Genomic DNA, 16,056 nt, shown 5'->3' with positions numbered 1-16,056 from the left:
ACGGAGGGAAGCAGGGCCCAGCTCGCGGCAGCCCAGCCACTGCAGCCTGACAGCCCGGCCCTCAGAGCTGGCACGGAGCGGCAGGCGACGGGCCCGCCGGCGGGCACCGAGGCGGACAGCTTCGCAAAGGTTTCGTGCTGCCCACCCACCTGACCGGGGCCCCGCTGACTGCCAGCCTGTGTAGACAGCAGTGCCCACCACCCCCAGCGCTGCTTGTGTGCAGCGGGGAGGGGCCTGCAGGTGTGCCGTCCCCCCGGGCACACTTGAGCGTTTGCGCGGACACGCGTGCATACTCACGCTCACGGTGATGGTGCAGGTGAGCCAACATGCCGGCCCAACAAGACAGATGTGCTCAGACGTGCCTAGACCGGGTCCAGCCCCTGCCTGATACCCAGGCCATCGGAGGGCGGCCCCGTGGTTGTTCAGAGAATAATCTCGACCAAGATGCGGGCGTGACACAGGAGGAGGGCAGGGCTGTGGACTCCCCTGCAAGGTGGGCTCCCCCCAGGGACATCCCTGGTGGATGGAGGGCTCACACAGTGAATGGGACTGTCGGGTTCACACCAGGCGAGGGGCTCGCGCCCAGCCTGCAGACCCCCGCACCACCCCGCGCCCCCGTCTTGGGGCCACCCAAGCCCAGCTGGCCCAGGTGCTCCCACGGACCCCAGCCCCGCCCACCTCAAGCAAGTTTTCTAGACAGAAGAGTGAATGAAGTAGAACGAGCGCGTTCTGTCACAAAAGACGAAGCATTTACTTCCTTCTGGCTTCACACTGGGCAACCTGGGTCCCCCAGCTTCTCTGAATTACGATGGAAGTCGCTTTGCTTTGGGGTGAAAAGTGCCCCCCCCCGCATCTGGGGACGGGGACAAATGAACTGGTCCCCGTGGAGAAACGCTGCCACTCTGGAGTGAGGTGGCCCGGGGTCCCGGTACCGGCGGGAGAGTGTGACGTCAGCCTGGCCTCTAGCCCTGCAGAGAACTTGGGACTTATGGTTATTTTTCGATTATATGCACGAATCCCAGGAAGTTGGAGGGCAGCAAAGATAATCGCAGCACCATGTTTTTTGGCTTTGGTGCAATCTGGGATTGCTGGAAAGCTGGCCTCCCTTTTAATGAACTGGCATCGGTGACCCTGAGATTCAAGTCATGGACAGGAGACCCCCGAGGGGCATATGGCTAGAGACGGGGCTTGGGGACCTCTCCCGGGGAGGAGCCCAAGGCAGGACCCTGCTCCCGGCCCTGGCAGCTCCACCCCACCTGCGCCGCCCAACCCCGGCCCTGCAGGAAGGAACCGGGCCACCTGACACTCCTTTCCAGGTGAGAAGGTGTGGTGGTGGGCAGAAGGCTAGGTCTTCTGGGGGCAGAGCCAACCCGACCTGCCCACCTGATGCATTTCCTGGGCCGGGGGGGGGGGGAAAGCACACCTAGCAGAGGCACGAGGAAGGATGCTGAGCACAGGTGGGAGGGTCACGGGCCCAACGTAAGCATCGCAGAGGGGCCAAGGTTTCTAGCCCTGGTTCAGGGTTCAGGAGCAGGGAGGGGGCACAGCCTGAGCCCAGCCCCCTGCGGTCCTCGGGAGACCATGCCTGGAGAGGCTCTGGCTGTGGTCTCCCAGCAGGCTCCGTCCCCGGCCTGGGGGTTCTGGCGGTGAGCCCACAGAAGTGCAGGGAGGGGGCTGAGGGTCCCCGGCCCGGGTGGGGGCTGCAGGACCATGGTCTCAGGCACTTGTGGGTCCCAAGGGGCTGGGCACAGAGTGGGGGTTGTTTCCGGGAGCTTCTAGGCCAGCTGATACTGATGTCGCAGGCCTGGCCGATGGCATTTGGGCCCCTGAACTTGCGAGGGGCAGTGGGACGGGGACAAGGTTGGCCGTTAGTATAAATGCAGCTGGACTCTCCGGTGCAAACAGCAGGTGAGAATCATTCCGCAGATCTGCCGGGTGGAAAGAGCAGAGGGACAGAGCAATCAGAGCCCGCCAGTGTGCCGGCCAAGGGCGCCCTGGAGCTGGGCTTCCCACCCCCAAGTGCCCCCTGGGGACCTGATCAGGGGGCCCTGGGCCTGGGACTCTGCATTTCTAACAAGCTCCCACGTGATGCTGGGGGTGGAGGTGGGGACCACGTTGAGAACCACACCCAAGAGCGGTATTTCTCACACTTGAATGGTCACGGATCCCCGGGGACCCTGTTAGCTGCAGATTGCAATTCTGTGGCCTGGGTGAGGGCCTGCACGTCGAACCAGCTGCCCGTCCACACGGCGGCTCTGTGGTCCCAGACCTTCTCTGGAGGTGGCCTGGTTTTATTAGATTCCGAACGGTGACACCGCCACTCCCTCGTTGCTGGCTGAAGCCGTCTTTCCTGAGGAAAGTCTGTCTACTTCTTGCTGTTCTCAGATACCAGAGAAAAGCAAGGCCCCGGAGTCGATTCTCTGGCCGCCGTGCAGGAGGGGAAACTGAAGCCCTCAGTGGAGCGTCCAGGACCGTCACCAGCTCATCTTGTAAACCAGCTCGGGACACGGCCCCAGCCCCAGGCCCGGGGAGCCTGCCTGCCAGCCCCTCTGTCCCATCTCCGAGCTGCCCAGAGCCGGGCAGTGCTGGGCAGTCGCCTCCCACGTCTCACTTGCCCGTCTCTAAACGCAGAGGATGAGGACCTTTGTTCCCCACCCTGTTCTTTGTTTGCTTCTTCCTCTTCCTCTCCTCCCTCACGCGCGAGGATGCACTGAGAACGCGGAGCTGAGGCCGTGTCAGACCGAGGAGGCCCAGGGCTGCGGCCGTGGCCCTGATGAAGATGGCGCTGCTGGCTTCCGGCTCCTGGCCCGCAGGGGGGGACACCGGGAGGGCAGCCCGTGACTGTGCCGCGGACAGGGGTCCAGGTGGGTTTCCCAAATATAGGAAACAGTACCCCATCTTTCCCAGTGGCTGCTGCTGACCTGATCTTTCCAGGGTACCTCCGGATGCACACGGAGGAGGACAGGCTGATGAGGACGGCGTGGGGCTGGCAGACCCTAGTTTCTCTTTGAGAGACTCAAGGAGGGAGCAGAGGTCGAGCCCTTCTGTGCCCCCTTCCTCCCTCCCCTCTGTCCCCACGCGGGAGTTTCACGCCCTGGGAACACAGCTTTCAGCTTTCAGACTTGGTGCTAAGAGCAGCGCTAATCCACCTCTGGGATTCAGAGCCATGGGCTCAAAGGTGGCTTAAGAGGTTATCTCATCTCCCGCTGGCTTTAAGCGGGTGGCGGGTCACAGTCATTCCAGCCAGGTGGCGTGCAGGCCCTCTGCCCTGTCCCACCTCATGGTTTGATGACTTGTCCTGGGGGATCATCTTGTCAGGGGGAGGCCAGATGGGGGCAGCTGGACCAGCACAGACTTGTGGCTGCATCCCCTACGGCACACCTCTCATGCCGGGGAGGGCCCGGAGGGCTGAGCGTCCAGCACGCGCACTCTGTACATGACATGTGTCCCAAGGGTGCCCCTGGGGAAGGCACGGCGAGGTGGACGTCAGCGCATGTCCAAACACACACACACACACACACACCCCACCCTGATGCATGCAGAAGGGCAGACGATGTGCTCATCAACACGTGGGCACATGTACACACACGTGTATACACACACATGTGCACATGCACACACACACCACTTTGATGCATGCAGAGGGGCCGAGGATGTGCACATTCACACACGCACGCACGCACGGACGCACACACACACCACCCTGATTCCCATAGGGGAATGGGCCCAAACTATCCAGTCCCTGAGGGACCCCCAGTGTCCCGTTCCTGACAGAGGACATGGGGGACTCAGCACAGACGGCTGTGAGCAGGGAACACACAGGCCAAAGGGGCTGCAGGAGCAGGAGATGGCAGAGGGTGGGCTGGACAGGCTGCTGGGCTCAGCCTGTGTGGGGCACGGGTGAGAGGTGCCCTCTCCTAGTAGCCTGCCTGGAGGCGGTGTTTGCCGCGTGTGGGCTTTTTAACAGGGAGGCCGGCATGCTTTTAGCCTCTTGTGAGGTTTTTGGGACGGCAGCCGGCTGTCATTACAAGCATCAAGGATGGGCCAGGGAGGTCCAAGAAGCCGTTCCGATAAGATCTTTCAGTTCCCCTTTAAATGACCTGCAGACCCCAATCTCGCTGTCCTGTATGTTTCTGGGCTCAGGTTTCCATCCTACGTTGTGGGAATGTCAAAGCGGGAGTGGGTTAGCTTCTATCTGGGGCTCTGTGACCTTGGGTTCAGTCATAACCTCTGAGCCCCAAGTTCCCCTCTATCAATAGGAAAACATCCAGACCGTACATAGGTCCAGAGCCTTCCCAGTGAGATTCTTTGAAACTCAGTATGACAAGACCAACACCACGGCACCCAGCCCCTTCTGCACCCTGAGCCTGTGAGAGGCTCCCCAGGGCCCTCAGGATAAACCTCCCCCATCCCCCAGCCATCCAGGGCTTTGCACGTGTAGTCCCCTCACCCTGGCATGCTTCCCCCTTCTGCTTCTGTCAAACTCCTTCAAGGCTTAATTATATATCACTTCCTCCAGGAAGCCTTCCCTGATTGCCCATGATGGTTCAGGTCTCCTATGTGCTCCCCAAACCCCAGGGCTCACACTGTGTGCGTGGCTCCTGTGTTCTCTGTGTCTCCTCCCCTAGAGTGAGAGCCCCTAGCAGAGGGGACCACGTGCTGCTGGCTGGTGTGGCCTGGCACTGGGCAGGGCGCCTGGCACACAGCAGCTCCCGTTACAAAGCTGACAAAGAGTGCTCGCCCTCGCCCTCCTCTGCCCACCCTGCCCCTGAGAGGGAGGCTCCCGGATTCTGTGTGTGAAGAGGACGGTCGGAAAAGGGGCTGAGCCACTATGTCCTTTTTAGATAGAAGCTTCCTGGCCAGAATACGCTGACAATTAGCTTCCAAAGTGACCTCAGCGTGGACAGCCTCCAAAGCGCGCCCATGGAAGGGGCCGCGAGGGTGGAGCTGGGTCCTGGCCTGGTGCCCCAGAGGGGCGTGAATAGGTGGGGCCGTGTTCTCAGCCCCGAGCACACACGTGGATCACCTGGAGGGATTTAGAAAACACCCGTGCGTGGGTCTCGCCCCAGACCAACAGCCAGGATGTGTGCGGATGGAGCCTGAGCAGTGGTAGTTTTTAAACCTGATTCTACTGCGTGTCCAGGGTTGACACACCCGCCTAGAGAATCTTCGAGTTTTTCCCGGACTACAAGCCTACGATGTGGGGCACCTTGCGGGTCTGGAAATCCAGTGTACGGAGTCACACAAGACGGGAGGGTGGAGGGGCCCTGCCAGCTCTTGCTGAAAGCGACAGGTGCACGGCCTGGCAGGTGTGGGACCTCTGTCCTTCAGTGTCCCCACCAGCCCCCAACCGCTGTCCCAAGCTACAGCCAGGAGCGCTCTGCGCTCTTCAGGGACGCTGCCGGCTGGCTCCAGTTCTTTGAAAGTTCTCCAGTCGGGCTCCCTGTAAATTCCCCTTCCTGTTTCTGTCTGTCCTCCGGCCCCTGCCCGCCCCCCTCAGGACTGTCTGGGGGGTTAAGGACCGCGAGGGTGCGGTCCTGTCCCCCAGCTCCTGATCTCTCCCACTGCTGACTTCCAGGCCCCCAGGGCTCCTTCTCACGTGTCTCCTCCCGGCTGCACGCTGGACCCACCAGGGAGCTTTACAAGCACACAGCTGCCCGGCTGCCAGCCCCAGATGGCGTTATTTAATTGTTCTGGGGGTGCAGCCTAGGCCCGGGGCGTTTTAAAGCTTGCCAGGTGACCTCAACGTGCAGCCCTCAGAGGCTCCAGGAGGCCCGTCCCCCTCTCGCATCCTGGCCACCCAGCCTGCCAGCATCTCTGCAGGCAGACCAGTGCCTGGTCCACGCGCCCTGGAGGCACACGCGACGTCTGGCTGGAATCAGCTTTGCTACGTTCGTCGTTTGTCGTTGCTTCCTGCTTGGTCTTCAGAGTATTCATGAGACATCTACCTAACGTCCCAAGAAGCGGCAGCACCTCCGTCTCACTGAGGCAGGAGCCTTCCCAGAAAGTCGGAAAATCGCGGGAGGCCAAGTGCTTCCTGAGGGCTCTCACGCCAGGCTCATCTCCCGACTCCTCCATCGCATCAGCTCTGGCTTCATGTTGAATAACTGGGTTCCTGTGCAAGACTTCCAGGATGAGAGATCGCTGCTGCTTAAAAAAGGCTTGCAGACATCAGACTCCTCCATTTTCCAGGTAAAGAAACTGAGGCTCAGGAGGGAGGGTGGCTCCCCAGATCACACAGAAGGGGGGGCTCCGTCTACCACGGGGGCCTCTGACTCCAGGCAAGACTTCCCCTGTTCCTGAGGACGGGGGGCATGACATCTTGGCCTTGTATCTCCAGGGCCTGGGGGTCTCCGAAGCGCCAGGCTGGGCGGGTGTGGGGAAGGTGCTAGGTGCCTGGTGGAGGATGGCAGCCCGGGGAGGCTGGCCTGGTTTGAGCCCCTCCTCGAGGCTGGGTGGTAGCTCCAGAGCCAGCCGGCAGGGGGCGCTGGAGCCCCGAGGCTCGGCCGCCGCAGCGGAACAGACGGAGAAAATGGGCCAGGGATGGGGACCCAGAGGTGGCCCGGTGACACTCTCTCCGGGGCATGAGCACAGTCCCGCAGGGCGCTGTGGAGGATGAGCCGCCCTTGGTGGGGGTCAACGGGGGGCTGCGGGCACCTGCCCTCGACCTGGTGACCCGGCCTCCTCAGCGTTACTCCTACAGCTGGACGTGTCCCACCCTGACCTCAGGCTCAGCGGTCAGCCCGCTCCCTGCCCTTGGCCTCACTGTTTCATCTTCAGCTTCACGCTTTTGAGAACAGAGGTCAGGAGGAAACGGACGGAGAGTGCGGCCCAGGTCCGGTCAGCGTCCGCAGAGCAGGCCCCCAACACCTGAAGTCGGCAACAGGTGTCCGGGAAGCTCGGCAGAGTAGGAGCCGCAGTGCAGAGCATCCCTCCTCCGGCTCCGGCTTGCGGCCCCCCGGGAGTCAGCGCACCGAGCGGAAGGCCTGCCTGGGCGGTGCGAAAGGGCCGTGAGTGCCCCCCACCTGCCGCCCCCGGCTCGCTGCGCCTACACCTGAGTGTGGGTGAGGGGGGCAGGAGACAACTCGGCTCTTTTGAGAGACGCTGTGCCCACGTAGAAACGATGAAACGGTGGTGGGTACCATTTTCTGAGTGTCTGCTGTCTGCCCAGCGATGAGCTGAGTGATGTATGTGCACGATGCCCATCCCCTCTGGTCACCCATCAGCTCCTTTTTACAAACGAGGAACTGAGGCTGCACCCGCAACTAGACTCCTGGGTGGTGGCCGGGGGAGGGGTGTGGAGCGGTGAAACGGAGCAAAAGGCATCGCGCATCCTCAGAGCACAGAGCTGGGTGTACATACCTCCAGGGCACGCACACGTGCATCACACACACGCGCACACGTGCACACAGAGGAATGAGCGCGTGTCCATGCATGAGAATATACACATATGCACAGCCCGCCTAAACACGTATGTGCATCCGGCCCCGACCACGTACACCCAGGTGCATGCAGACACACCCATGGACCACTCGGACCACAGCAGGCTGTGCACACACACCCCCGCGTGCACACACAGAGTGCATGCACATACCTGAGCCCACACTCCCACTCCTCCCAGGTCTCTGTGCCTGACAAGTTCAAGGTGGCCCCAAGGCCCGGGTATTTTCCTTCATGTTTTCTCGGCTGCAGAGGGAAGAGGAGGGGATGGGGGAGGAGGGGGCAGGCAGGGCAAGGGCGGGCAGAGGGCCAGGATCTGCGACCTCAGCTAGCGAGAGAGGGCTTCAGAGTTCCAGACACTGCCCCCCGCACCCGAATCCCTGCTCCAGCTCACCTGCAGGCAGGCCACCCCGATGCCCACCGCCCCCATGAGCAGCAGGTGGTCGGCCAGGAACTGCTCCAGCTTGGTGATACAGCCTCCCTGGAAGGTAGTAAGGCAGGTCACACACCCCTTGGCCCAGAGGTGTGTGAGGATGGGGAGGGAGGGCTGGCTGGGGGGCTACGCCCACCCAGCTCAGGGAGGCCAGACACTTAAAGGGCCGGGTCCAGCCTTTCAAGTGCCCGTGGGCTTCTCAGGTGGCCCAGGGGGTGTGCCACGATGTCCCCGCATCTCCCAGGAGCGGCTGCCACCCCCAGGCTTCGTGGGGACCTTGGAAGGCCCACCGCCGTGTCGTGGCCGGTGAGTATGATCTCCACCCGGCCCATCTTGAGCCTTTCCGGGCCGCCCGCCTGCCCCGGCAGGACGGGCACTTACCTCCACCTTGTAGATGTTGGAGGGGTGTGCCCGCTGGCCGCAGCGCGCCACCACGGTCTTGCAGCAGCTGTCGGGCACCCGGCGGCCCTCGGCCTCTGGAGACAGAATGTACGTGCTGTGCTGCCAGTCGGCTGAGCTGTTGCTTCCGCAGCACCTGAACTGGAGCGAGAGACGGGGCTGCAGGTGAGGACCCGCCCGCGGGGAGGTGCTTCCGCAGCACCTGAACTGGAGCGAGAGACGGGGCTGGAGGTGAGGACCCGCCCGGGGGAGGGGCGGGGCCCTCCAGCCCCTCGCTTACGGGGCCGCAGGACAGTCTTCAGCTCTTAATCCAATCCCTCCTTGCTTCCGCGATTTCTTCCCTTCCCCTCTTTTGAGCAGGAGGCTGGCTCTGCGGGGCCCTCCTCTTCGGGCGGGTGGAGGGCCGGTGGCAGGAACACCGATCACCACCTTTTTTGTTCACCCACGTCCTTTAAGGAGATTGCGCTGGGTGTCCCTGGGGCAGGGAGGGTCTGGGAGAAGATGTGGGGAGATGGATGCCAGCGGGTCCCCCAGGGAGTGGGGCCGTGTACCACTGCATGCAGGCCCAGGGCAGCACCAAACCACCAGGGGGTGCTTTCCTGGTCATCCAGGGAGGTAGGACACCCCCCCACCGGCACAGGGTCGCAGCCTTCCCAGAGGCTCAGATGCCCCCCATCCAGGCCTCGAAGCCTCAGATCCCCTAGACCTGCAGGACACAGAGGTGCCCAGAGGCCACACACAGCCAGCTCAGTGCCGAGCAGAGGGGCCGAACAAGACCAGGGTCTTCCACACGGCTCCGGGGCGTGGGGAGCACCAGCCCGGGCCTCAGGGGAGCCGGACAGCTGGACACGGTTTATTTCCTGCACCCCGAGTTAGGGGACTGAGACTCAAGTCCCTGTAGGGGCCACAGAACACGGCTGTTGTGAGGCTCTCTGGTGTGTGGGGTGGAGGTACATTTAGTCCAGTTAACAAGCATTTATTAGGCACCGGCTGTGTGCCAAGAGTGAAGCTAGGCCCTGGGCCTGAACTTGAGTAAGAAGCTCCTGGCTTTCCCAAGCTTGTCACTGACTATCGCTTAGTAGGAGGGACAGAGGTGCTCACGTGGGCAAAGGGCCAAGGAGGCCCCGCAAGGCAGCAGAGGAGCCCGAGGACCAGGCGGCAGGGAACAGCACAGACAGCAGGGAACAGCATGGCGTGTGCTGGGAATCCCGCGGGACTGTCCTCGTATGCCACCTGCACAGGTCGCTTAGCCCCCCTGGCTTCGGTTTTGCCCCCGGTAACATCGGGATGGCCAGGTACCTCCACGAGGGCTGCTGTGAGGCCTGAAAGCGGCGGGTCACGTAAAGCACTTGGCCACGAGCCCAGTACAGAGGAGGCAGTTAGCGAGGGGCCCCCTGTGGTCACCATACGTGCGTGAACACAGGCCCGTGGTGCGGCCCGGAGCCCAGACGCTGCCTCTCAGGGTTCAGTGTCCTTAGGCCCAAGATGCGGGCCGGGCCCAGTGTCCCTCAGGTCCCTGTGAGGGTGTTCTAGGTGTTCCTGGCATGTGTGGGAACCCGAGTCCATGTGCTCTGGTGCCCGCGGGGCAGCACTGCAGAGCTGGCCCCCTCTGCTTAGACTGTGCCCTCCTGTCCTCTCCCCCCGGCAAGCCCAGCTGGCCTCCCCGGCCCCGCTCTCCATGTCAGGGTCCCCCAGCCTCACCTGCACCGCGGTGGCCTGTGGGGTGTCGGGCTTCCTGAGAGAGGCCCCAGGGCAGCGACCCAGCACACTTCCTATGTGGGAGGCCTGCCAAGTGCAGACGGAGCTGGACGGGGCTGCCCAGCCGGGTGTGTGTGCACCTTGGGGACAGGGCTGCCCTTCGCCACTACACTGGAGGACAAGAGAGCCCCTGGGAGCTGGGCCAGTCTTGGGGAAACAGGGCAGGTGCCAACCCCTACTGAACTAAGACACAGCCGGAGCTCAGGGTCCCCCAGCCTCTTCCCCCTCTACTTGCCTGGGGTCCCGGCAGAAAGGCCACGGCCCCAGGCCCAGGGTGGGACTGCAGACGCAGGATGGCACAGGGCCCACAGGGTGAGGGTGGCGTGGGTGGCAGGGAGCAGGGGCACCAGGGCGGGCGGGGAGCATTGTCTCAAATTCTCCAGCACGAAACCCCCAAGATTGCAAGCTGCAGCATCCAACAGAGTTTTCTGGAACGTGGAGATGCCCTGTACCTGTGCGGCCCACCTTGGTGGCCACTAGACACGCGTGGCCACCGGGCAGTGAGATGTGGTGAGTGTGACCGAGGGCCTGCGGTTTACGTTTAGGTGTAAGGAGCCGCGTGTGGCCAGTGGTGGCCATATCGGCCTGAGGTCCACCTGCCCCCCCCAACCTCTGGCAGGACTGTGGGCCTCACTGCGGGGATCTGCTGAGGCTCTTCTTGGAAAGGAGAGACCGCTTTTCTGTGCCCCTAGTTCTGCCCGATGGCTGGCAACTGGGTAATTCTTACAGCGGCTTTGCTCAGATACCTCTGCCTGTCACAGTTCACTCTTCTGGGGCCTCAGCCGAATCCTGGTACCGCCAGCTTCCTGCCCACCAGGCACCCAGAGGGGAGGGCAGAGGAGGAGGAAAGAAGGAACCAGGATTCAGGAAGTAACTTCGTGGTGGGAGGGACTTCTACCTGTGGGCGTAGTTAATGCTCCCACGCCCTATGAGGCTCAGAGAAGCTGAGTGACTCGCCCAGGGTCACACAGACAGGAAGGGACAGAGTCAGGATGGGAACCCATGTCTGCGTGGCCTTCAGGCCCGCAGGGCAGGTGCTTACGTCCTGCTGTAGACGGTCTACGGAGGCTGTGATCTCCGCAGCGCCGGGCTGCCTGTAGTTCTGGGCCAGGGTCCGGGTCAAGTGCTGCCTCAGCTCCTCGCTCAGCTAAGGAGGGTGGAGAGGAAAGGTACGTCAGCAGAACCACCCACGGACCCGCCCCCACTACTCTAGAGCTCCTTGAACTTGAACGTTGCTATGGCCGAGGCCTCCCACACAGTGAACTGGGACCCCGGGCGGGAGGCGGGGTCCCTAGAGATGGCGTTGCGAAGGCTGGGGACCTGCGTTAGGTGGAGTGTGATGGGCTGAGCTGGGAGACAGGTGGGGCCCCAGAGCTCAAGGCTGGTGGGGGCACGGGTGAGGCTAGGCACTGGGTGCCTTTAAATACAGTCGTCCCTCGGTCCCTGGGGGGTGGTTCCAGGACTAGCACTGATCTTCTGCGGACGCTCAAGTCCCTTGTGTACAATAAGATGGCGCAGTATTTGCATATAACCTGTGCGCATCCTTCCGTATACTTTAAGTCACCTCCAGATTACTGATAACACCTAATGCAACGTAAACGCTGCGTAAATAGTTGTAAATACAGTGTAAATGTTACGTAAATAGCTGTGCACGGTGCTTTCACTGCCGTGGGCCAGGGTTCAATGCCTGGTCGCGGGGAACTAAGATCTCGCAAGCCACGCAGCACAGCCCCCCTCCCACCACCCCGCCGCCCCCCCCCAAAAAAAAGTTGTGCACGGCAGAGTCAAGTTTTTCCTTTTAGAACTTTCTGGAATTTTTTTCCAAACATGTTTGATCTATGATTGGTTGAATCTGTGCACCTGGAACCCCTGAATATGGACGGCTGTACCTGTTGATTTTCATTCTGAGGTGATATTAAAAATATTTACAATCGTTATCTTGAGGACGTCCGTCAGTCGTATGGGCGCTGGCGTGAAAGGACAGTGCAGTCATCTGTCTCTACCAGCCGAATATCACCCTTGAGTCACTGAGCACCCAGTGGGAGGGTACCTGACCGTGGCATCCTTGGCCAAGGCAGGCGGGTGAGGCCCAGGACCACGTGCATGTCGCTGCCTCCGCAGCCCCATGCACCCCTCCCCGCGCTGTCCCTCCTTGGGGAGCCGACGGGGAAAGTACGAGGAGGACGCTTCACTCACCCTCTGGTAGTACACGTGGGCCAGGACCCCCGCCACCAGCTCAACAAGGAAGATCGCCAGCAACAGGCAGAAATACTAGGAGCGAGGAAAGAAGGTGGTCACGGCCGGGTCAAGCCTGGGCAGGCAGCCGGCCCTTCAGGACCTCTGACAAATGCTTCCCCAAAGCTGAGGGGGGCTCCCATCACTCACAGCTTCTTCCTACTCTTCCCAGCAGCCCTGGACGGGGGTCTGGACACCCACCTCTCCCGGCTGCTGGCCTGGAGTTCCCCCCTCCACCCTTCATGCACCGGTCTGCTGTCAGTTCATTAATCCGTCCACCCACCCAATGTTTATTAAACACCTACTGTATGCCAGGTATCGTTAAGTAAGGCAATTATTGGCCTCAATTATTGGTGGAAGGGACAGATAAGTAAGTGACTACAACGTTGTGTTATAAATGCTATTATGGGGCAGGCCCTAGAAACTATAGGAGGCCCCAGGTTGGGGAGGGCAGTCAGAGAGGGCTTCCTGGAGGAGGTGGCACCTGAGTGGCATCTCTAAGGATGAGATGCCAGGTGAAGGAAGTGGGAAGCACATGCCAGGTGGAGGGGAGAGCGTGGGAGGCCTGGAGGGTGCAGAGAGCTCCGGGGGTGGGGGGCTACAGTTCAGGGAGTGGGGAGAGCCGGTGAGGCTTAGCGTGTTGATGCTGGCTGGGCAGCTACAGCCAAGCCTGGGGAACAGCAAAGCGCAGATCCTGGGAAAGGCACAGCCCTTCAAAGCCCTGCAGGGGCTCTAAATTCCCCTCACCACCGCTCCGCACATGTGTCACAGCCCTGCTGGCTGGCTTCCAGGCTGTGCACCTGGCTGTGACCGGCAGGAGGATGGGCCTGCATCCGTCTCCCACTCCCACCTGGCGTCACTGCTTGGTCCTGGGCTGCTCTTACAGGAGCCAAGGGTCGGAAATGCATGCCAGGCCCACGTGGCTGGGAGGGGACAGGGAGAGGGAGCTGAGGGAGGATGGAGATGAGGGCGGGGGACAGGAAGAAGGGGAGGAAGAGGAGGGAGGTACTGTTGGCTGCAAGCGGGCCCTCTGGGGCCGCTCAGCCCCTCCCTCTGAGCACTGGCTGGTGCCGCCTCCTTCCCCCCAGGGCCGCCCACCTGGCTGGCCACGCCAGGGCCACAGCTCCTGGTCACTGGATCACTGGGTTCCAGGGAAGGCTGAGGCTGGGGGCGAGCTCTGAGACTTCAGGGCCTGTCAGGTAGGGAATGGAAGGAGGGCAGGAGGGGATACAGATGGAAGGAGACAGTGGCAGGGCGGGGATTGTGGGGCCAGTTCCGAGTGATGCCTGTCCATGGGTCTGCAGGCATGGCCTGGACACCTCCCAGCCCACGGGGGAGCTGGCACAGAGAAGGAACTTTCCACCCAAGAGCCAGGCTTCCTCTCAAGTTAAGTGAATCCCGTGCCCCCGCCCCCATCTTACTGGGCCCCATCCCTCCCAGCATCAGAGCTGCTAGTGGTGGGGAAGCGGGGATGTGGGGAAGCGTTCCCAGTCTCTGCAGGAGTGGCGACCGCTGGCCCTAATCATCTGTCGGGCCTGAGGCAAGAGCACAGTGGAGGTCCCTGGTCCCCTTCCCTCCAAGCCCAGGCTCAGCGCTGCACCAGGAGAGCCTGCGTGCCCGAGCTCTGTCCGTCCCCAACCAGGGGCACATGCCCGGCCTGCAGCTCCTCTGACACGGCGGCCCCTCCACTTCCCCTGCCCGCCCGGCACCGAGGCCGCTCTCCTCCCTACGCGCAGTGACCGCCAGTTGCTCCCCTGGCTTCCTGGGTGCGCGCTGCACGCCCACGCCGGCTGCGCCGGGGGACGCGTCGGACGCCCACGCCGGCCGTGCCGGGGGACGCGCCGCACGCCCATGCCGGCCGCGCCGGGGGAGGGCAGCGGGGGCCGAGGCTCCTCCCCATCACCCCTCCAGCTGCGGGTCACGTGGGAGGGTGGTCCTGGAGACGTGGCAGTGTCACGCTGCTCTGGGGACGTTGCTGCCACAGGTGCTGTCGAAGCCAGGCTGGGGAAGAGGGTGGATGGGAACGGAGGGCGACCCAACCACATCCTGACATGATGGCAGGCTAAATGAATACCTGCCAGCCCCTCAAAACTGTTCTGACGCATCAGCAGGCATCAAACAGACTACCTAACCTGCCGGAGTCGTCAGGAGGGGAAGGGTGGGCCCGAGAGGCTGTGACGCTCCCTCCCACCCAGGAGCTCCGGCCGGCCGTAAAGATGCCTCTGTGAGGGGGGTCAGGGCCGGGCTGGGCTCTGCAGGACGGAGGGCGGGTGCCAGGGACAAGGACGGCTGGGTGGTCGGTGGGCACGGGCACTGGTTCCAGGCAGTAGCTCCAGCGGCAGGAGGGCTGCAGGTGTGTGACTCACCTGCGCGGGGGAGGCCCTGACTCATAGCTCGGGGTGACAGTCCCCACTCCCTGGGATCCTGGCAGCCTGGCTTCTGGAGCTGGCCGGCTGGAGCCTGGGCACCGAGGCCGGGCTGGAGGGCTCTGCCATGTGGCGCCCTGAGCTCTGACACGCCTCGCCTCTGCCCTCTGCCTTGCCCTCCACCAAGTCTCCCCTGACGCCCCGGGTCCAGCCAAATCATCTCGCCCCACGGTGCAGGGGGCTGTCTGACTCCAGGCCCAGCCACCCAGCCTCCGCGCCTCTGCCCTGTGCCCCTGCCTGGAGTTCCACACCCAGCTCAGCCACGTCCTCCACGAGCCCGCCCTCGGGTCCCAGCCACATGCCTGCAGCGCTTCACCCGCCTCGTGTCCCGACAAGAACTCCAGCTCTTCTCCTTCTCCCCTGGGCTAGACCCGGGGCCCACCCTCCCTGCCTTCCGCCCCTCATCCCAGCCCCGGGCGTGGGCGTGGCCTCCGTGGGGTGAGGGACGTAACTCCACCCACTGCTCCCAGGAGCCTGCTTCTGGTGTTACTGCGCTGTCTCTCCAGGATGACCGTGAGTTTCTGGGGAACAGGTACCCTGTCTCAGGCTCCTCCGGCTCTTCCGCAGGGCCTGGTGCCCAGCTGGGTCTAGATGCTCGGACAGCAGCCCTGGATTAAGATCTGCAAGTGCGCTTCTTACAAAGCGTGCCTGTGAGACGGGGGACTGGCCAGAGCTCGCAGCCCACGCCTGGGGGCAGCAGCTTAATCCTCTGCTGACCCGTGGGTGGCGCGGAATTGTTACTTCCATTTAATTTATACCAGTGGTTCTCCGCCTGGCACGATTTTGCCCCCAGGGCACGTCTGGCAACGTCTGGAGCCATTTTTTGTTGTCATAAGTCGGGGAAGGAGTGCTACCGGCACCTAGTGGGTGCAGGCCGTGGGGACACGGCCAAGCCTCGCACCGTCACAGGGCAGGCCCCGTGGCAAAGACGATCCGGCCTAAATGTCAAGGCCAGTGCCAAGGCCGCCGAGAAACTCTGACTTACACATTTACCTTCAGGTTCTAAGGCGGATGCTGGGGCTTGATTTGCATATGTGCCCGTACGCACTATTGGAGACATGACAGAAAAGATCTCAGGAAGGTTCTGTGGTTCCTGAGAAGCCTGAAACAACACGGACAGAAGCAGGGGAGGGGCTTTACCCCGTACCTGCCTTGGAGGGCAACTTTGGGGCAGGAAGTTGCTCACCCCGACTCGAGGAAGGATCAGGGAGGCCCACGAGGCTTCAGCTGCGGGCGCGCCAGCACCCGGGGTGCAGAGAGGAAGCTGCTAGCCTGGCTGTGCCTGGGGTCCCCGGGCGGGCCCCTGGGCGGAGGTGGGCTGTTGAAGTCTGTAGATGACGGTTGATTCTGGGAAGCCTGCAGAGG

General features: G+C 62.5%; 1 protein-coding gene across 4 annotated transcripts in view; it reads right to left on the bottom strand.

Moving 5' to 3' along the window:
* Positions 1-727: 727 nt before the first annotated feature.
* The window catches only part of TSPAN11 (tetraspanin 11), a 64,157-nt gene continuing 48,828 nt past the window's right edge, over positions 728-16,056 (bottom strand). For 2 of the 4 annotated variants that reach the window (XM_060306437.1, XM_060306438.1), the window contains exons 5-10: positions 12,227-12,301; positions 11,073-11,177; positions 8,255-8,413; positions 7,835-7,921; positions 7,595-7,686; positions 728-3,460 (exon numbers count right to left, since the gene is read on the bottom strand). In XM_060306437.1, coding sequence (XP_060162420.1) covers positions 3,385-3,460; positions 7,595-7,686; positions 7,835-7,921; positions 8,255-8,413; positions 11,073-11,177; positions 12,227-12,301 — 594 coding nt within the window. In that variant the 3' untranslated portion in view covers positions 728-3,384. The remainder of the gene's footprint in view (positions 3,461-7,594; positions 7,687-7,834; positions 7,922-8,254; positions 8,414-11,072; positions 11,178-12,226; positions 12,302-16,056) is intronic. The other 2 variants (XM_060306439.1, XM_030834688.2) reach the window with 2 other exon arrangements.

This window comes from Globicephala melas, chromosome 10, assembly GCF_963455315.2.
Source record: "Globicephala melas chromosome 10, mGloMel1.2, whole genome shotgun sequence".
Taxonomy (NCBI): domain Eukaryota; kingdom Metazoa; phylum Chordata; class Mammalia; order Artiodactyla; family Delphinidae; genus Globicephala; species Globicephala melas.
This window is presented reverse-complemented; position numbering and strand designations above follow the sequence as displayed.